Source organism: Mytilus trossulus, chromosome 7, assembly GCF_036588685.1.
Source record: "Mytilus trossulus isolate FHL-02 chromosome 7, PNRI_Mtr1.1.1.hap1, whole genome shotgun sequence".
Classification (NCBI taxonomy): Eukaryota; Metazoa; Mollusca; class Bivalvia; order Mytilida; family Mytilidae; genus Mytilus; species Mytilus trossulus.
Genome location: NC_086379.1, coordinates 30,916,580 through 30,939,792, shown reverse-complemented (window position 1 = coordinate 30,939,792; position 23,213 = coordinate 30,916,580). Strand labels below are relative to the sequence as shown.

Below are 23,213 nucleotides of genomic sequence, written 5' to 3'. Positions count from 1 at the left end.
ATGGAGTAATAATAAACGCGTATTACGTAAATAAACTCATCAAAGATACCAGGACTAAAATTTGTATATACGTCAGACGCGCGTTTCGTCTACAAAAGACTCATCAGTGACGCTCGAATCCAAAAAAGTTAAAAAGGCCAAATAAAGTACGAAGTTGAAGAGCTTTGCGGACCAAAATTCCTAAAAAGTGTAAAGGACAAAAGGTGAACCTTCAACGCATGTATATGTCACAAACGAGGAAAATATTAGACAATACTTGATTGTTGAATAAACCAGAGATAACAATAAGGTTACTCATCTATGAATCGGGGTACTCAGTCATAGAGTGGTTTAAAAAGTGTATTTTCTGTATTTCTAACCGTTCAACACTGATGTTGTGAGATCATGTCACAAACGCGCCCGATGTGTTCGACTACAATCGTACATGTAATGAATATGATGGTCTGTTTTTTTTCTAAAAAAACAAAGGTTGAAACATATATCCTTTTAATCAAACGGTAAACGCTTATCAAATTTATTTCTTCTGTTTTACATAGTATTGTTTCATGAATTCTAAGTATTTATCGCCATGGTGTTATAGTTAAATGTAATATACGCATATCCATCTCCATTTATAAATACAGAATTGTTGTAGATGCATATGCAGGTCAGTAATTGAATGTTGGGTAGTATAGCCTTATAAGCATAGATTGCGATGGTCACCCGTCAACTATTGAATCAAGTTTTCGTCTATATAGCTAGTACTGAATACTTATGTTCAATCCATGGTCGTCAAACAAAATAATCACTCTTTTAGCGACCTCAATACTTCTCTACAGTTTTCATGAACCATGAGAAGTTTTAAACAATGTTTCGTTGTACAATGCCTGAACTAAATATATACTTAATATACTTAAATTACGTTTATGATCAAGTTAAGCAGGTTACGGATGGACGATTTTATTATCTAATTTCTTTAACGACCAAATAGATGATGAGACTACATGGATATGTCGTCCTGTCATAACCGTGCATTCCATAGAGTTTACATCTCCAAATAAAGTGTCATAATATACTAATCAATGATACTAGCCATAAGTTTGTACGCCAAAAAAGACTCATCAGTTGCGTTTGCCTAAAGAATTTAAAAGTCATTGGGGCCCCCAAAAGCCGAATTATTTTGCCTGATACAGCTACGGTAAAATATGCCAGGAGAGAAAGAAAAAGAGACAAAAAGATTCCCTTATGATTTAAATAAAAGGTATAAATAAAATGAATACAGATTAAAGAATCAAAATATGAAAATAAAATAAATCAAAAAATCAAAACTATGTCTCAAGATTTTTTCGCCAACCACATGGTCATGATTTCAATTAGCAAGGAATTTTAACAAAGTTTTTATAATGTTATTTAATTAATCTGAACAGTAAAAACACTAAGCAGTAATTTATAATCCTGAATATTGAATGAATGAAAAGTCAATGAAACTATTGCTGTCAAAATAAGACAATAAAAAATAACAATAAGTTTTGAACGTAAATCCGTCATAAAGACAGGAAAATTGACTTAATTAATCTATTATGATGGATAGGTCAGACTAGTTGTTTTTCGTGTTATTGTGACATATTTTCCTTCGAAACTCCTCTATATTTTACATTTTGAATACATGGAGAGCAGAAGTACAAGGGAGCGTTGCAACAGCGTGTTGACAATAACAACACAGTATTTTTAATAAACGTTGATAAAAAAAAGTGAAAACGTTAATCCCCAAAAAGATAAATAAAAGAAACATAAATAAAGTTAAAAAAAGTTGAAGTATCATGTATGATATCTATGCTGACGTTCCGAAAGTTTCGTTTGTCGTCTATGACTTGAAAAAGACTTCGAATGTTTGATATTTTATGGGTGTTAGAAGTCAATTTCTGCTTTTCATGCCAAACAACAATCTTTATACTCTTTTTTGTCCTTTTATATTTATAACCTTTTTTGATAAGTCTGGATGTGACTTTTATTTCAAACAGGTTTTCTTTAATGGATATCTTTTTCATAAATTTCCTTGTTAAAAATATGACGAACTTTAAAGATCAGGTCATCAGTTAGTATTTTTATTTGTATCTATAGAAATAATTACTTTATTAACAAAATATATATAAATATATCATCTATATATTAAATTACATTAATAGACATGTTTAACAAGTTTTATTCTTTCAAGTTTTTTTAATTGATAAAAGTTCTAGATGTGGTATGGTCGCTTGTGAGACAACTGTCAATCAATGACTATGAAGAAATTCCCAATATGTAAAATAAGAAAAACTCTTTTGTCGGAAATTTTCACTCTTTGTGTTTCCGTCAAATTAATTCTTATTTTAAATGAATCTAAAAGAAGACACAGTACCCTGCTAAATCAGCGTTTAGAGTTGTATCAAGTTTAACATATTATTGTTTTCTAAGTTGGCATGAGTTTTCTCGCTTGAATTGTTTTACATTGTCTTATCAGGGAATGTTATAGCTGACTATATGCGGTATCGGCTTTGCTCATTGTTGAAGGCCGTACGGTGACCTATAATTGTTAATGTTTGTGTCATTTTGGTCTTTTGTGGATAATTGTCTCATTGGCAATCATACCACATCTTCTTTTTCATATGATCCAGAAAAAATGTCAGTTACCTACAACGAAATTATAAACCAAACCATTAATCATATTTCTCATTTAATTTGAAATGACAATGTGATATTGAAAGACAAGTGTATAATAATAAATAATAAATGTATAAATACGACCTATCACATAATTAGCAAGTATTGTTTACACTGCTATAAATGTCAAAATATCAATAAGATATACACACATACATGGAACTCCCTTTTTGAGTCATAGTTTTGTATTCATAATTGCAAAGTATAAAACTTTCTTGACTGTAACACTAAGGATCACGTTTTACAATTTATAAAAAACAAAGTAATGTGTTTTTATGATTTTAAAACAAATCATCAACTCATTTCCATTACATATATTGCCCTACATGCATTTTAAAGCGGATTGAACTACAATCACAACAGTTCATTTCAATACATGTACATTCTAAAAGAAAATACTTCAGCAAAGTCGAACATTGGATCGTGAGATATTTAAAAACAAACAAGTTAGACAACGTTCACCGACCTGGTATCGAGTCAAGTTTTTCGTAGTGTTTATGCATAAGCCAATGAATCTGGTCATACATGTACTATGTAAAAATGTGAATAAATCGTAAACTAATTTCGAAAACACCCTATGTTTTGTATGGCACTACTGGTTGATAATTATACTGTCAAATATACAACTTTACATATGAATAAAATCTGGTTACCATAAACGAGACAGCAGTCCAAAACCGTGAATAGTAAATACACAAAACAGACATTAAGAGACAACCAAAAGGTATTTTACGCTGGATAACGTATATTGAAAGCTCATAATTTTCATTTTCCTAGAACACAAGGTTTTTGAATCATAAAAAAACTACATGCAAATAAACAGTACATAGTTTCATAGTACGTTTTAGGTTTGAAAATTTAAACTTTAAAATTTAGTCACTTAATTGGCACAGTACCTCTTATTGATATTTTGACATCTTTTTGTTACGATACACAAACAAAACACTAATAAATACATATATGGAAGCAAATAATTTAATCCTTTAGACGCATCTTCTCTAAATTTTCAATTTGTGTTTCTTCTGAAACAGCTGTGTAAGTTGTATTGTTTAGTTCATACCCACCGACAGTTCCTCGTCTTGATTGAGAAGATCGGGAAATTTCAGAAAAGGAAGATCCACGAAACACTCTTGAGAAAAATTTCATAAGGTTCTTTCGGAATTTTCGACCAACGGCAGTGTAGATCAAAAAGTTCACTGACGAATTTGTAACGAACAGAAAATTACTCACAGCTAAATATTTAATCATCACAGTAGGATCAAACAAAGTATCAAATTGTGCTAACAAGCCAGGCGTCTGACAAAGCAGAAAGACAACAACAATTAATACAAGAACTAGGCTAAGGTTTGCTTCATTATCTTCCTGTATATTTAAACCAGCACGACGTCTGCGCATACGCATAAGTTCATTAATTATCAACAGATTCAAGACAAGAAGTGAACACAGTGGTATCACATATATAAGAAAAGTATACAGATATAGTTGGTAAAAGTGATAAAAATTACTGCCACCAAATTTAGTTGTCATAAGGACAAAACAATCGCCACTTGACTGACCCTCCACACATGGAGTTTTTGTTTTAAATGCTAAACAGCGTGGAATGTTATAAATAATCGAGACAATTGTAATGATGGCTAATGATATTTTCGTTTTCTTTTTTGAAATCCACTTTGATGCTTTAAACGGATGACAAATCGAAACATACCGTTCTACGGATGTTGCTACGGTTATCCACACGTTACATTGTTGTATCGACATGACTAGAAATGTACAAGGCATATAGATATTAGGATAAATGACGTTTTTGAAATACCTAAGTTCCGGGTGATAGAACGCAAGTGTATATGGTGTCATTGCTACACACGCGACAATTATAATTCCAGTATCTGTCACCACCAACCCGCGCATTAAAATTATTGTTGATGAATGCATCTCTCGACGCCACAAAACCACCATTGTTAAGGCATTACCCAGAATGCCTACCACTGCTAATATTGGTAATAATATTCCATTGAACACATACTGAAGATATATGGCGTCCCAACAAGCGGAAGTGTTACAAGAATCTTGTAAGTATTCACCGTTGTTATATGACAAATTCAATGCAAAGTTTATCTCATGGACTCCCATATTGAAAGTACCTTCACTTTGTCGATCATTTCATTTTTCTCTCCTTATTCTTCATCTCTATATCCTGAAAAAGAAGACACATTATTACTAAAGGTTTCGGAAAATGATTTTAACAACTCTTCACTTTAAAATGAAAATAACACTTTCTAAATTTCCAGGATTTATCTTCTGCAGGAACACTGAAGTAAAACAAACTTGAGAGCTAAAGTCGAATGAATACTGAATACGCAAAGAACTATATGACCAAAAAGGGACCTTTATATGACATGTCATATATAAAATATAGACACACTAATTGGTGATCAACTGAAGGAGCTGAACCTTAACTTGACAATTATGTATCACTGACTTAAAATGTTACTGTCGGTATCTTTAACAAAAAGTATAGTATAAACAATTATCTCGGAGAATAACTAGATATAGAAGTTCTGTGGTCTAGATGCAATACTTTACTCTACAGGAATGATTTGATAAATATGTAAGGTGTGTGTGCATCAACATGACAGCTGTCTAGGACACACGAATCAAAATCAAATCTATAGGTCAAGCTATACGTCTAGTAGTCTTAAAAATAAGCTTTTATAAGATGCGAAGCTATAAATGGCCACGACTAAGACATGAAATTGGAAATGGGAAATATAACAGATAGTGCTAAAAATATTACAACAACATCAAACTCCTTAAATGCCTAAGAGCATTAATTGATCTGACAAAAATCTTGACAGTGGTCATGACTTAAGTATTGATATTTTTCCCAACCTTACACAACCTTATTCGTTATCTAATAGGTAACATATGCTATCCTATTGCATCTCATACAAGTATATCATAATATGCAACACGTTATAGAGTTCAAATTAGTTTTATAAGGTTGTACTACTTACATGTATCTTGGTTTTACTTAAGGATTATGTACCATTGTGATTTTTCAATGCTAAATATATGGATTTTTTTTTAAATCCACAGCCTTTCCCCTTGTTCTCTCATATTTGACAATTCGATGCTTGATAAATAGATGATTATTGTGTTTAGTGCAAGCAATGATTATCTTACAACAAATCTATACATTTAGATATCGGTGATCACAATGTCGTACAAATGAGAGGTTTAGCGCTACATGTATAAACCCAGTTTCAATCCACTGTGTTTTGTCATTTGATTTTGCCAAGTGATTAGGGACTTGCCGATAAAATGTTCCTCAGAGTTCAGTATTTTTGTGGTTGCTTTTTAAAACAAATAAATATGCACCAATTTAAGTTTACCTTCTAGGGTGCGCTCAACTTTAGTGAATCAGCACGATATGTTATGGAATTTAAAGGTTGTTAAGAACTTTAAGCAAACAAAAAACGCTAGCACATCATAGAAAAACAATTGAGTAATCTATGTTTTAAATTTGTAGCAAACAATTGGTATAATTGTCACCATATTCCCTTTTTCTATTAAATGCAATAAAACAATAACAAGTAATGTTTTGCACAATGTTTCCCTTTGGTATATGTACAAAGTTGCTCATCTTATTTTTGTATAATCTCTGCTGTTTTGATACTATTGCAATTTGAATATTCGTAATTCACAGGCCACAGAAGGGGTCATAAACCTTAAAATATTTATATATGTTAATGCTGTCAAATTTAAACTATGGATAACATTTTGGGATTTAACTCCTTACCGTTATAACAAAACTTTTAACTAAACAGGATTTTTTTTTTATCAACAAACGAGGTGGTAATTTTGTCTATCCCCGATTATATTCAACTCCGTACTTTATTTGGTCTTTCTCACATATTTGATTTTAGGGTCACTGGTGAGTCAGTTCAGTTGTGGACACAATGAGTGACTGACATACACATTACTTAACTTGATATCTTTGATGGTTTTATTACCGGAAAAATATAGTCTATTCCAGATAAACAGTTTGGTCTTGTTCTACAATACTATTAAAATACATGTATATTAGTACAATATTTATTATTTATGCCAATGACCACTAAATATATGAAACGAACAGGATGCACGACAATATATCAAGTGTATTGAATAATAAGAGTTATATCTTTTCGTTTAAAGTTTTCAAATCTTAGAAGTATTTTGATTTTGTAAAATCTGCAGGTAATTGAGAAGATTCGGTTTATGTTTATACCGTATTTTTGTTTATTTTTGATGCTTTGTAACATTTTATTAAATTAGCAATACAATTTTTGGAACCTGGTATATGTGTTTTCATGCTATTATTTTAACACTTACCCTTTCGACCAAGTTGGCCTCACTACCTCTTGTGTTTATGTGATCCGAACATATTTCGTTTGTTATACTTTTAATCGACTTTCTAATTGCCGAGATTAATATGATAATGGTAGTGGCAATGTTTCTATAGGCTTATAGATACTTGTTTCAGATTAAAAAGCTCGACTTTGAAAATGATGGCCGAAAAATTTCTATTATAAAGTCAAATAAAGTATTTTACAAACAAAGTGAAGCTTTATCGAAAAATCATCCAACATTTCATCAGGATAAACGTCAAAGGATAGTGTTAATTTACTGTCTGACTGTTATGTAAACGATGCGCAAATGAAATGTTGCGTTAAATCAATGACCGTCTCGGGACGTTATCAGCAACCTATAACATAATAAATCCGATGATATTAATGCAATTTTCTCCACCTTTCATAACCTACTTCGTTTCCTAATCAGATTACTGATTCTATCCTATTGCGTCGCATTTTAGTATATAGTATATACTTAACAGTCTACGTAACTAGCTAATTTCCATTAGGGTGAAAATTTGATAATGAATAGCATTCCGTGACAACAAACACTCCCAAAACATGAAGGTACTTATTTTGTTTTTACAATAATGCTTTTATTTAACGATAGTCATCTCTCGGAATCAATTGACATGTCCAACTGTAATTGAAACCAAGATATTATTGGACCTTTTCATGGTTTATTTGACATTTCGTTTATATCTGTTTTACGCCTTGGTTACGAATTTACAGACACCATAAACATGTCTGCATTATTGTGATAACGGTTTATCAGCGGTAGAAGCTACGTTTTCATGACTGAATTTGGTGTAATATTTTCAGATTTAAATAAACCTCTGTTGAGATTGCTTCATTAGTCATTATTATGCAAAATTAATGGAAAAATAGCAACAAAATTGTATGGTTTTACTATATCACATATTATATGACAGTTAAACCTAAATATTCCAAACCATCTATAAACCAGTAGCCTGCATATCCTGGAGCTCTATATCAGATATAGACTAATTATTGTTAGTTATTCGACCTGTGGTAAGCATATACCTGCTCAATTAGAACAAATTTTCATTTGTAAATGAATTTGGTTATTATAGGCCGGTTTCATTGATTTGAAACTTTGAACAATTTGCCATTGTGTTTTTCCTAATTTTTCACAAAGTTTGTAATGAGAACATTTTAAATTATACAAAGTTTTAAGTTTTCTATTTTCAATAACGGGCTCTTTAAAATCACATTTCCGCGTCGTCAGTTACATGGTGTGAATTCCTAAAAATCAAGAAAACTAAGGTAAATATGAAAGGCGGGAAAATGCATGTTTGCATGGTAGATATTAACGAATCTGAATAAAATAAAACAAACTGTCTTAAAACAACACTATCATATACAAGAAGAAGGTTATGCTAGCTTTAAGACTAGGCTGATTAACCATCACTTCGGTAGGAAATGCCTGTACCAAGACAGTTGATTTCAATTCGTTTGGTGTATTTGCGCTTTTTTATTTTGTAATTTGAATTTTCCTTGGCGCGCGGTATTTTTTGTTGTTTCACTTTTTTAATATGTTATGCTCGTGATCAATTTAATTAACATCTAGGAAAATATTCCCAAAGCGTCTGTTACATGGTGGTCCGTTTATTTAGTGAACGTGTATTTTCATTAAACAAAAATTAGGAAAGCAATCATTTCTACAAACTTTTGAACAGAAAAAGTTATTTAGTTAACATTGACACAATTAATCTCTGAAGATTCAAGTTCAATATTAGCTTCTTGTTCAATTCATAGGATTTTGATTGAGAAAAAACGCTGTCTAGATATTGGAAGATAATATCCAATTTAAACGTATACGATGTCACTTTTATCGACATATAGCTAATATAACTATGTTACAGATGTTAATTAAATATATCAAATCATGAATTCTATTTTGCTATCAATTATTTCAAACGCGTCTGGCTTAGTAAAGACTCAGTGCATTTCAAAATGTCATTTTGACATTAGAAATTATCTCCAACAAAACCTTAGATCCACTTACACTACTATTGCTAAACAGGGAAGTTGTTGCTACATAGAAGTTTATGATTGCCGATGATACAATTCTTCAGGGAAGACCAAATGACAAAGATATTCTGAATTGAAATGTTATCAAGTCATTTGACCACTTGCTGAAGACTATTTTGGTATAGTATTGAACAATTTGCAGGTTTAAGCAATTTTTTTTAATAAGATGATTCCTTTACATGAATTATTTTACATAATTATGAAAAAAATGCATCTTTAAATTGCAACACTTACGTTTTTATGTTAGGAATGTCCTTCTACAATTATTTCTTCCTAAATTATGATCAAAATTTGACATCAATCGTAATGTTGTTTTGAATTATGATTAAGCATTAAGAATATAATCAATATCCTGATTTTTTTTTGGAGAACCAGAAGTTTATCCTCAAACATATTTTTCATTATCGACGATTGTGTTTGAAATATATTATTGTATAACCCGATGTCAGACGAAATGTTTTCCAAAAGAGATTTGGAAGATACCAAAGAAATATGATAACTCGTAAGTAACAACTAACTGCCAACCCCATCGCATGAAAACTAAATACGACCAAGAAGACACAATAGTCTACAATAAATGTTATATAAAACTAATAACAGGGCAACATGAATCCCTGTATAAAACTGGATACTGCAAAATGATGGGCCCAATCTGGTAATGTAGCTGTTCAGAATAAATATATATATATATATATTTCATACATGTATGGACTATAAATTATTATTTCATTTAGAACCTTTTTTTTAGACGAACCTTAGTGAGATACATTTAAAAAAAACACGCCACTTAAAAAGATATGATTCTTTCGTCACTGAACTTATAGATAAACAATAAACAGTCTGTTTTACACCAATCATGTATTAATCTAAATAATTCTTATGATAAATATCTAAATAAACAGGAATTTAGATCATTTACATCCCATTTCAATACAATTACTACATAATTAGATAATAAATGGCACAAGTGCGGAGAAGATAAGGTTCTTCGGAAATGAAATTGATTTTAATCCCGCTGAGAAAACCGCTTAGCATAATAAGGTGGCAAACTGGACAATATGGTTATAGAGTAATCCTATTATGTTATTTTGACAGGGAATTGTATCAATATCTCAGTTTCAATCATATGAGCATTAGAAAACAATATGATTCCCACTGTGTCCAAATTACTTCACAACAGAAAGAAATCGATTCATCTCTCTCAGTAAGTACTTCATTGACGAGCATAAGTAAGAGCAAATCCGCTTAAAGTCATATTCTATTGTCTATTGTCGGTTAATGCTGTTAGAAAATTATTTTGAGAAAGTTTTTACTCATTCCGGAAATGTAGAAGTGATTGATCCAGCAGTTTTAAAGATAAACAATATCAAAAATATTAAAACCATAAATTCCTAAAACGTTTAGAAAAAGACCTCCGTATTTTGCCATAAGCTTTAACCAACAGAATATTTAAGAAATAAAAAAATACTCTCTTCAAAAGAACCGTTTTTAGAATGAACATTTCATTCCAATAAACCTATTGGTGTTAATCTGAACTGAAAATGCCGTCGGGTATGTCAACATGAAAACACACATGACTACAACATGTACAAAACAACTACTTTTCGTGATTTTTGCTTACAGAAAATATATTATAACTTTGAATTTTAATCGTCGACATTATATCAAACTTAATATAAATGACTGAACGCGGAAAAATGATACAGCTAAAACAAGTTACTTTACAGTATATATGTGCCAACGATTTTTTTTTAAAGCACTTGTTTATGAACTCTCGTTTTCTGCAAGTACATTTACTTTTTTGTTAATTGTTTTAATTCGGCGACATCCGGTTGTTAATTGATATATAATGGCAAATTTCCAAACAAACAAAAGAAAATATTACAACTAAAATCAATTAAAAAAAAAAAATTTGGGTCAAACCTGTCTGATGTTGACAATCTTATTTCCTGGCTGATAATAAAACTATTTGGTAATTATCAATCATACTTATTGTTTGTTTACTATAAATATCAAATCTATAATTGTTGACAAGTAATATTTAGTTTTTACTGTTATCAATGTGATGAACCATTGTACTGTTTTAGTCTTTCGTCTGATAATTTACTTTCGACGATGTTGGATCTTCCGTTCCAGATATCACAATCGTGTTGTTATTATATGGGGGTTTCTTTGTATAATTCATTTACAATTAGTCTATAGTTTGGAGAACTGTAAATTAAGGCAACAATGGTTTACCGATTATCGTAAATCAACTTAGAAGACACGTTAAGGATATGAAAAACGAAAATTGAGGCAACTGTATAACCCAAAAATGGGAGCATGTTTCAAATGGTAGACAAAACAAAAAACCCTCCTGACCATAATAAATTATGTTAGAAAAGGATTTCAATTATCTATAGTATTATTGTGTGTATTATAGAACTTGGAAAAGTAATTACATTTCAAAGGTTGATCATTTTTGTTCAAAGAAAATCTTCTTTGGATTAGAGACTTGTGTATGTTTGTGCAGAAGACATTCAACTAAGGTATTTGAACCTGAATTAATTATCACATGATTTAAAAATAATATTCCAGTGGAAGATACACCTTAATCGCTAATCCCGGCTGACCCGGCCGCTTGACATTTTGACGCATACAACAATCATTTTTCCATTGCGGCGTCAGATATTTTGTTTTATGACGTCAAGATTTTAAGGGGACTTGTATGATATCCAGTAATGGCGGACATATAGCGATAAGGTGTATTGGGAAAACCAGTGTAAAAGTAAGTTTTATAGGAGGACTGCCATTGTTTTCATTAATCATTACGTAATTCTAAATGTAAAGTTACGTCTTGTTGAATTGCATAAAGTTTCGATCAAATTGATCCTTATATTTTAATGTTTTTGACAAGGCCAATATACAAACTTCACTTGGAAATAATTGGAATATTACTACAGCTAATAAACTCTTTCAAGCAAATATAATTATAAAATACAAAACGATAGCCGCTTAGTAGTGCAAACTTTGTGTTATAAACATGGATTTGGTCCAATGTTTCGATAATTTATAACATATTTTACTTTATCACAACCGATGATTCAGTTTTTTGTATGTCAAATAATTATATTTAAATCTTGACACCTTTTGGTTGGGGAACATTTGTATCGTTGGTTATTACCAAGGTTTTCCTAAATCTTTTAGGTCCACAAAATGAACAAAAATATCTTAACAACTTTAACAGAATACTTTTTATATCTTTAATATGAAGAAATTGAAATGCAAGCCCATATTGGCCAAAAGTGAATCTCGGACATATTTAATGTAAGAAAATCAATATTGTATTTTAACGGGATATTAGATGAGTATGGCACCTAATTAGTTTGTCGTTGTCTTTTCTAAAGACCGACGTTCGTTTAAAATCTCTAGCGATATATATTTATATGTGGTGTTTGTAATTAATATACATTTCTTTCTCTTTCTACGCACAAAACATTAGATGTCACTTTTTTTTTCAAGTGACACTCGTAGTGGTGTATGAAAATAGCAACATGCGTCATACTGAAAGTGCTTCACTAAATAGTCAAGTTGCAAATATAAAATCAACACTGACATTATTACCAAAAAAGTGAAAAAGTTTTTAATTTTTTTTTTAAAGGTTAATTTTCTATTCTTAAGCTTGCTTTTGAGAGTGAATTTGTCACAGATTAGATATTCTTAAAAGTAGTCGACATGATTAAACAAAACCAGGAAGCAAAATGAAAACGCAAAAATATCCCTTTTTTTTTTGATAATATACTTAACTTTTTGAACATCCATAGATACTACTTTGGACTTGTTTTTCATGTGATTGATGCATAAAAAGGGCTGCATATCTTCACGGTCATCATATCAAACTCTTTTATTTCAATTGATATTGCTCTATTCTACGTCTGAGTGAACGCAAATCAAAAGCCTAGTTTATTTGACCAGTTTATTCGTATCGAAACGGACATCTATATTCTATCTTCGTTCATTCTATGTGTTTGATCTTTCGATTTTGCTATTTGAAAAAGTGCTTTTCTTTTTAAATTTTCCTTGGTGTGTTTGTTATTGGTGTAATTTTACTTACTTCCATAATTCCGATATACCGACATGTCTGGTGCTTTAATATTATTCTTATAAATTTCAAAATTGTGATCCCTTAACAACAATCCCAATCACCATAAAATGTTTGCCACTATACATGCACTAAATGACGACTCAAACAAGGATCTTTGACAGTCGAGATGGTTGCAGTTTTCCTGCTAATATATCTCTGTTTTAAACATATTTTCATCCAGCTTTTATCGTTTACGTAATTATAGGAATAACTATCCCAGATGTTGTTTGGACACCTACGGGTAAGGGAATTCTCGCTACATTAAAGACCCATTGTTTGCCTTCGGCTGTTGTCTGCTCTATGGTCGGGTGGTTGTCGCTTTGACACATTCACCATTTCCTTTCTCAATTTTATTCATTAGAAAGATCTGACAAAAAGATATGTTTTTCTTCGAAAAATCCAATTGGTTTTAGATGATGAACGACTACATCGTCAATTGACGAGATATAGGGTCGACACCATGAATCAGTTGATCCATTCTCTGTCTTAGTGTTTCAAAGTATTTCTAACATATTACGGATTGATGTCTACCCTATCCTATATCTCACAAGTCAAGTATTATCATTCGTCATTATCAGTCATTATTATTGGTTTTGTAATCGAACTGACCCAGACATTTACTACTGGATACGACTTTGGAATCGCATGTCTGGTAATACATGTTTCCTCTGCCAAAGAGCTTACAAATCAAGGGTTGCAATCTGACATTATTCAAACCTTGTACCAGTCCATTTCGTGTATTCATTTTTATTTTTATTTTTTTTATGTTTATGTTTTTTTATGTTCATACTAGGACATACAACCATTTAAGCTTTTATCAGCGAGCCATCTTTATATTCTATGTGATTTTACTCAATTTGATATCAAATGATATTTCTTAAATCATTTGTCTTGAGCATCCCCGAAGAGACATTACTTATCAAAATGGGCATCTGGCGCAGTAAAGTATGCTTAGTTAATGTTTTTATGAATCTTATACTTTTACTTGTGTTCCATAAATCTCTACGTTACTATTTCGACGCACCTGGTCTCGCTCCATTTAGAAGTTAATTCGATTGCCTCAAGTTTTATCTATTGGATTGTGCATTCAAAATAGATTTATGAGTATCGAACATCGCCAACTCACAGTGTAGTCTTATTCCTCACCAATTTTGTTAAATATGTTTTACTTAGATGCATCATAGTAACATTAAAGACATGAAATTAAAATACAGTTACGGAATAATATTTGTAGTTAATCAAATAACTCAATAATACGCAGGCTATATATTGTTAAAACGCTTAAATAGAAATCTGCAAGAAGCTTGTGCTTTACTTTCAAATAAGATTGAAAATAATGTCAGACGTCCTGCTAAAAGAAAATTATAATTATCACAGTACTTACTTTTTAGTATACATGTTTCTATGTTAGTGTCCTTGGTGTAGAGTAAGTATACCGTAAATCACGTAATCTGTAAGAGATATGAAAAGATCTGGTTATAAACGTCTTTACAAAAGTCAATTTACAGTGATATTGTATTGATAATAAAACATATATATGATAAATTTAATAAATATGCATTTCACCCTTATCAATGAAAATATAAAAATTGTTTACCTCGATAAGCTTAATTTCCTGTTCACGCATTAATTAGTTGGATCCACCTTTAAGTTTATGTTTTGAAACAAAAAAAAGGTTAAAGGTTTTTGAGATAATATTAAAAGACAGCTAATTAACCATTTGCGTGATTAGATTAAAAATGTACATCAATATTTAAAAAAATATCAGATTGAATTGACCTTGGTATATTGTTTATACTGGTGTGGCGTTGACATAAATGAAGATAAGATATAATCTGCTAGTTTAGATGATAAAAAAAAAAAAAAAAAAAAAATAATAATAATAATAATAATAATAATAATAATAATAATAATAATAATAATAATAATAATAATATATAATATATATAACAATATTGAAAACAATGTATATGTATGTCATTTCAATTGTTTTGTAAAATCAAAATACCTCAACATCTTTGAAACAAGTTTATTGATCCTTTCTATGCGAAACATGATCACTTAGTTGTTAAAATATGAGCAATAAATGCATGAGTCGCATGAATAATCATGAGTCTCTCACATGTACCCAGATCATAAGAACTTCCATTAAAGTAAGATGACTGTCAATACACTTACCATTTAGTTTTTAATTCCTTTAAGTATATCAGATATATATTAATGTTAGTTTCCATTTTAAATATGAATCCCGTTAGTTTACATATCGTAATCACTTTATCTCGTTCTTGATAAGTTTTTCTTTAAATAGCTTTAATTGAAAAACTATTGCTTTTACATCCAATGAAAGCAGAAAAATATTCACTCTTTCATCATTTCTAGTATTTCGTTTAACTTCCGGAAATCAATACAGATCCGACAGTAAAGTTTTTGTTTTGATTTTATGTATATCAATGCTTGACTATAAATGGTAAAAGAACATCCCATTTCCATCCAATACTATTAACACAATGAAGAATTAGAAATTCGCTTGATAACCAATCGATTCCTTAGAGATTTTTACTCCGATTTAGTTTCCTTGATATTAAAGAAGCTTATAGTTCCAATAAACTATTTTGACCATTTATTAGTCAGAACGATGACGTCTACGTCGTACTATACCAATGAAATATTGCCCCTGATTAAATTCAGATGATATAGAATTCGCCCGTTTACTTCCTGATACATATTGCCTATACGTCGGTTTCAGTAACTGAATTGGAATAGTATTAAAGAACAAATATGTTTCTTCAAACTCATACCTCAAGTTATTTCAAAAGTATGTGTCCTTAAATACACATATACATGTATATTTCATACGCCGAGACAACACTTTACTTTTAATTTGTCATCCATATCCTTCCTATAAAATTTATTTTATTTAATTTGTAAAACAACACACTTGAGGAGAGACAAAGAACAAAACTACTACAAATTCACTCAGTGTACAAGTGAAGTGAATAAGATTATTCATTATTAGATACTTATTGGAGTGTTGATCACTTATGTAGATTGTTCTTATGTAAAATACATTTAAAAATTTCCTTTATCACTGCTTAAGTTCTTAAACCGTCACACTTAACTCTTGAAAGCTTTTTTTTTTTTTTAATAAAACGTTTTTTTGGGGGTTTTTTTTTTTGGGGGGGGGGGGGGGGGTTGGGTTCTTAAATGTGGTGAATGTTTGTTTTGTTTCCCCATTCATTTTAAACTTAAAACAAACATAAAGCGAAAAGTCAGTAAATAGTTATCAAAGGTACCAGGATTATAATTTAGTACGCAAGACGCGCGTTTCGTCTACAGAAGACTCATCAGTGACGCTCATATCAAAATATATATAAAGCCAAACAAGTACAAAGTTGAAGAGCATTGAGGATCCAAAATTCAAAATCGTTGTGCTAAATACAGGTAAGGTACCATCTATGCCTAGGATAAGAAAATCTTAAGTTTTTCGAAAAATTCAAAGTTTTGGAAACAGGAAATTTATAAAAAAAAAATACCACGTAATTGATATTCATGTCAACGCCGAAATGTTGACTCATCAACACATCATTGAAATTTTGGGTAGAGCTGTCTTTTATCATTCACGTTAAGGTTTATCTACCAGGCTGTGGATTTTCTATAAAAATCTTGATTTATTTGCCACAAAGTCCTCTTTTTTTACCAAATGCAATGAAACAGTAAAAATTAATGCTTTGCATCAAGTTTCCGTTTGGAATATGTATTAAATGGCCTATCTCTATTATTCATTATATCTGTAGTTTTGATACAATTGAGGTTTAAAAAATTGGTACAACAATGGCTACAGAAGGGTACATAAACCTTAATTTGTGTTTCGACACAACTGCGAACTTCTTGTGTACGTTTTATTACATAGTTTTTATATTCAAAAGCATCAGTTTGAATTACAAATAGAAATGCCAATAAAAGGCAAGCATGCTCATAAAAGGAAGCCATGCTGTGAATCAGCTCAATTTACAAGTAAGCCAAATGATTAAAACTAAGTGTCACTATTTATAATTAAACAAAACTGAGGTAAATCGAAGCTGCTATAAACAAACAAAAACAAAATCGGATCTCTCTGCGCGAGTCAAAAGCTCGCGCTATTCAAATCATACAGAATATAATATATTGTTGATAGTTCGAATTCTTTAGTGTTTTCTTTTACTAAAAACAATATTTTGCCTATACGATTTAGTATTTCATTATAAACATTTTTTTTAATTTACAGACTACAAGTTCAGTAAATAACATAAAATGCCTCAAACTTAAAGCATTCAACACATAGAAACTGTTGACATTGATGGTGTTGTTGGAGGAGTATCATCGTCGTTATGTACTTGGAAGCATGATTATTGCTAAATAGTCGTGATCTTTTGACATTAAAATGATTATAACTTCCCTAAATAGTTCCTATTTGGATTTTAATTATCAAAGTGCATTTGCACTCTCCGCAATGTACTCTGTCAACCGACACAATATTCAGGATATTCTGTTTGAGTCAAAAATAATCTCACATTATAAACTTTAATATTTGTTTAATATTTAGACGAATAATGACATTTAGATGAATTTATATAAATAATATAACGTTTTTCAGTTTCTAATTCCTGTTGAATAGCATGGAACATACGCAATCTTATCGATATATACTTACAACCTCAACATTGTCTTAGTGAGTAGTTATTGTATGACACAGATGTGTAAGGCAACCTTAGTTTACCGATGTACAAGTATTGTTGGTCCGCTTTTGTTATTCCAACCAAAATATCAAAATAGGGAAACGTATGAACTCAAAACGCAGCAAAACTTTATTGGTCGACCGAAAGGGATCGCTATATTTTGTGAAATACATTTTTTATTTTGACCCTGTCTTGAAAAGATTTCAACAGAGTGATGATGTCCATTTGATTTTCAGCGATTTTGAATCGCATGAGATTATTATTGGACTGCATTATTTATTTCTATCAACGCACATTCTATATCGTTTCTTGACATAATAACAACACGTAGTTCGAGTCATTGTTTCGAGTATCTGTCAAATATTTTATATAAATATTAACGGTTTAACATGATTTTAGTTGTCATATTAAAACTTGTCATTTCATAAAACAATAATTATGCGATGGCAATTTAACCGGCTGGTATTGAGACCTTCACTTTAGCGGAGAACCTTCTATTGAACCGCCTCACCAAATGGTCACCCTTGAACAAGGAAGTGATCATAGGTCCCAAGCCTTTTGATAGAACTTACCTCTCTAAAAATAAAGCCAGGCAATGCCTCTTCACTTTCGTTTATACAGTCCACATTAAATGTACTCATAACAATATTTGATAACTCCTTTCGTATTACATGTATGTAGCGAGTGTTACGAATACATAGAAGTTTGTGTATTTTCAATGGATAATATTTATGTAAATAAGCGTTATACTTTACACTATAACTCCCTTTTTGTCAGAGTAAAAGATACGATATCACATTTTACACGTCGGTCAACATTTTATTTAGTTATATGTTGTATGAAGTTCTTGGATTCCATTTCCAATAAAAGTAACATTATCTTTTTAAAACATGAACACCAATCACATATTCCGTTTCTGTGAATGTTGGTGTTTTTTTTTGTATCTTTTCAGTGTTTCTGTTGATCCGTTTATTTCCTTTCTTAGTTCATGTATTTTCCTCAGTTTTTGCTTGTTACCCGGATTTTTTTCAATTAAAGCGATTTATGTCTTGAAGAGGAGTATATATTATATTGCCTTTAAATAGTGCCAAAGCAAGGTTTCAATTTTGGAATGCAATTTCTCTATTTTTTCGTCAATTGATCCCTTTCTGCACCGATTGTATATATTTTTTTCAATCATTATGTGGTTTGTTTGATCTCAGTTCTTCATTGGTTAAAATCCGATTATGACGTCGAATTTCTTCCTCTGAATTTCCTATCGTGACGGCATGAAAAGGGCGACGATGCCTGATGACGTCATATAGAACGAACAGATCTTTTTGCAAGATTATCTAAAAAGAAGGAATATTTTTGCCTGCATATTGTTTGATAATCGTTACAGAAACAAATTCCACCACCAAATCTCGTGTAATAGGATATATATATCCACTCTCAATAGTTTGAAAATTTAACTGTCTCGAGTGGATATATATCGTATCACACTCGATGTAGTTGTGAAGTCAATATATGTGTATATATTTAGTGTTGATGTTAAAGTGTAGATCTTAGAAAAGCATATGCGTTTAAATCTAGGCTCGACTATCTATCGTTCCCTTTCAACCTTAGTATTTGAATTTACAAACAACTTCACATACTAGTAATTAAAATAAAAATCACATAATGACATGACTTTCCTGAGTTCGAAAGAGCATGTTCAAACGTTTTTCCTTTAATAAATTGTGTTAATCCTAATGTTTTATTTACTAAATAGTCCATAAAACTTTTTGAAACAAAATTTTAAACATAGCATATCAAAATTCATCTATCGAACAGAAATCAGAGTGATTTATCTAACCACACAAAGTTTAAAATAGTAACATGAAGTGAATATGATTGAGGCATATCCTGTATACATGCAAGTTAAATGATATTTTGATAATAATGTACAACCAAAAAGGAGACTGTGTTAGAATGCCAACCTTTTAGTCATCCCCAGTCCTAAAATAAAGGACAGTTTCAAGGATTGGCTTCTTTGAATGTGCTAAAACAAACACATTACCATAAATTAAATCGAAGCATTTTCGTTGAACTCTGCTTTTTTGTGAGGTTATGTAATTTTTCCTGCTGAGTCGATCTATAAATTATGCACAAGTATCAATACAGGGGAAATCAGACTACACTGCGATCGGCCGAAAGACATACATTGAAAAGTAAAACGAAACTCCACAAGCCTTTACCATGATAACAACGACATGTAATACAAAAAGTACTAAAATGGGGAATCTATAATGACAACCTATTCATCAAATTTACCGTTAAGAAACATTGGTTCAAAGCGTCCTTATGAGCAGCAAGCCTCTATCAAAGAAAAGGGCAATACATAATAATTCTATTTAGTTGTACAGTTAAAATGTAATTGCTGCTGACTAACTTCAGTTCTTTTAGCTGAATTGACTAAAAGAAGAAAAGACTATCATTTTAAAGTTGGAAAATTTCAATTTGACCGAATTACTTGATCGACTTTAACACACTTTTTGATGAACTATTTGATAAACTAGAACAAAGACTTAATGGTAAATTGGAGTGAATTGTTTTCTGGAGATGTCTTTTGAAGTACTGGGTACAGTTTTTCATGCTTAAGTAAATATAAAAAATATTTTTTATAATGTTGACAGAATGACAATTTTTGATGGATTAATGTTCACTATTAACAATATTTTGGAGATCACTTACACTGAGACAATGCGAAATTGTGTAATCTTCGGTTGTGTTTTTCTAATGAAAGTCATCTCAAGAATTGTTCAATTTGCAAATATTAATCTAAATTTCAAGAAAAACTCTTGATGGAAATGGTTTCAATATAATTTAATTTGTAAAGGTCACAATACCCAGATAATCCACTAACGGCTTGTTTCCTGTCTTAGTAATGGTTTTAAACTAATGTGTACATCTCACATAAATAATTCATTTACTCGTTACAAGTACTCTTAGAGAATGAAAACAAGGACATTGTTGACATACGTGGCTTCTTAAGCAGCACTTGTTATTTGGCAGTTCACTATTACTCTTTTAAAATCAAATAACATGGCTTTAAATTCGCTAATAGGTATAAGTGTCAGTGTCGTTCTTAAAAATATTTGAAAGGTTGGTCAGGTACAAGATGCATCTAAAAAGAGGCAAATAAGAAAGGGTTACAGGACATGATTGTGAGAAAACGGGACAAGAATTGTCTGACAAGGCATGATGGTAATAAAACGAAACTAGAACAACCTCACAGGGCAAGGCGGTTAAAAAAGAAACAAGAAAAAGCCCAAAAGGGCATAATGGTAAGGCAACGAAACAAAAATAGTCTGACAGGGCATGCTGGTTAAAAAACTAACCAAGAAGGCAAGAAAATGACACAAGGGGGGAAATCAGACAGGGCAAGATTTTTCGAAAACAAAACAGGAATTGATTGTCAGGAAACTAAACAAGAATAGTCAGTTGACAGTGCATGCTTTATCTTTATCTTGTAGATTTGATATAGATTAGTCATATGGATTGCGTTAAAGTTTTGTCCGTTCTTTCTGTTACCCCTGATTTTGATTAACCCCCCTGATACATTGTACATTCACCCTTTTCAAAAATAATCAATCAGCTCATTCCATTGCATTTTGTTAAAATGTTTGCTTGTGTCGACAATAAAGCTATTTAATTACGTCTACTAAAGCTCTAGTTCGTTTTTTATAGACACTGTAGTAAAAGTTGTGTTTCCGTTAACGTTATGCATAACACGAGTCTAGGAATTCAGATACGCGGTTTTGTTTAGGTCAGTGACAATGTTTCTATTGTGCACTGGTATTTCATTCATACTAATTTCAAAGAAGATTGACAGATTATTAACCTTTGAGAATAAAATGTACAAGACAGCTGACTTACGGTACTGATTGACTCTTTACATGAAAATTACAACACTAAGTGTCTCGATCATTACGCAACGTATGTCAAATTTACAATTTATAAGAATCACGTAGTCTTTTATCTAAACTGCTTAGGCGTTTCAAAATGAAATTTAAGTGGGTGACTATTTCAAGAATTTTAAAAGGTACTTATGCTGACAGTCGAATTAGTAAATTGTTGTGATAATATTTTTTTATGAATGAGTTATAACAGATATTCGACATCAATACTAAGTTTCAGCATCAACGGTCTGTCTCTCTGTTGGTAGGATAGTTGTATCCAGTATGTGAGGTTGGTCGTCGTGACTAATGCGATACTTTAAAATGCACATTTGCTCTTCTTCGACAATTAGGAGTAAGCTTAAATTCTGATCGGAATTTGTCAGAGTAGGATGGCACTTTTTTTCAGGGAACTGTTACCATTGTATCGAGTATTAAGTATCCGACTTCCGTGTGGTACAAAGCAGGACAAGTGTATGGTCTTATACCACAATTAGACGTTACCGCCATGGGTACTCATGTGATATTTTCTGATTGACATTAATCAGTCATAAATCAATCAATCAGTCAATCAATGTTAGATATCTATCATTTTACAAATGTCAAACACACAAAATACTTGAAATAGTTTTTTGGTGTATTTATTTTTCAATTAAATTTTCACATTAAGACATAAATTTCTACCACGTGTCTTGTAAAGGTACAGTGGAGATCACTTCTAACCTCTCATTAAATCTGTCAGAATCTGTCAGGAGAACTGTTCTAGGACAGTACGTAGAACTGTCAGCCTGACACCATTTAGTCAGTTCTAGGTTAGAACTGTTCTACCTAGAACTGATTTGGACAGTTCTACCTAGAACTGATCCTGACAGTTCTACCCTAGAACTGATTTGGACAGTTCTACCTAGAACTGATCCTGACAGTTCTACTCTAGAACAGTTTTAGTCAGTTCTACTTCTAGAACAGTTCTGATTACAAATTCTACGGCTAGAATTGATTTATAAATTCTACGGCTAGAATTGATTTATAAATTCTACGGCTAGAATTGATTTATAAATTCTACGGCTAAAATTGATTTTTAAATCCGACGGCTAAAATTGATTTATAAATTCTACGTCTAGAATTGATTTATAAGTTTGAAGAACTCTTTGTCTAAATATAAATGCTTCGGCAAAATATCGATTAATATTATAAAGAGTTTTGCTATTTTGCCGGTTTTATTTCAAATTTTTCGTCGACAAGAGAACATGTTTAACCCCGTCATATTCTGCATGTATGTGGCTGTTCCAAGTCTGGAGCCTGTTATTCAGTGATTTTCTTTTGTTGATGT

General features: G+C 31.1%; 1 protein-coding gene and 1 long non-coding RNA gene across 8 annotated transcripts in view; one reads left to right on the top strand and one right to left on the bottom strand.

Moving 5' to 3' along the window:
- Nucleotides 1-2,679: 2,679 nt before the first annotated feature.
- The window catches only part of LOC134724920 (FMRFamide receptor-like), a 77,824-nt gene continuing 57,290 nt past the window's right edge, over nt 2,680-23,213 (bottom strand). For 5 of the 7 annotated variants that reach the window (XM_063588282.1, XM_063588285.1, XM_063588283.1 and 2 more), the window contains exons 2-3: nt 14,636-14,702; nt 2,680-4,873 (exon numbers count right to left, since the gene is read on the bottom strand). In XM_063588282.1, coding sequence (XP_063444352.1) covers nt 3,655-4,809 — 1,155 coding nt within the window. In that variant the 5' untranslated portion in view covers nt 4,810-4,873; nt 14,636-14,702 and the 3' untranslated portion in view covers nt 2,680-3,654. Of the gene's footprint in view, nt 4,874-14,635; nt 14,703-15,259; nt 15,370-15,429; nt 16,150-23,213 lie in introns of those variants that run through there. The other 2 variants (XM_063588281.1, XM_063588284.1) reach the window with 2 other exon arrangements.
- LOC134724921 (uncharacterized) lies at nt 11,647-17,949 on the top strand. Its single transcript, XR_010108505.1, has 2 exons — nt 11,647-11,895; nt 17,516-17,949. It is a non-coding gene; the product is annotated as an uncharacterized LOC134724921 (long non-coding RNA).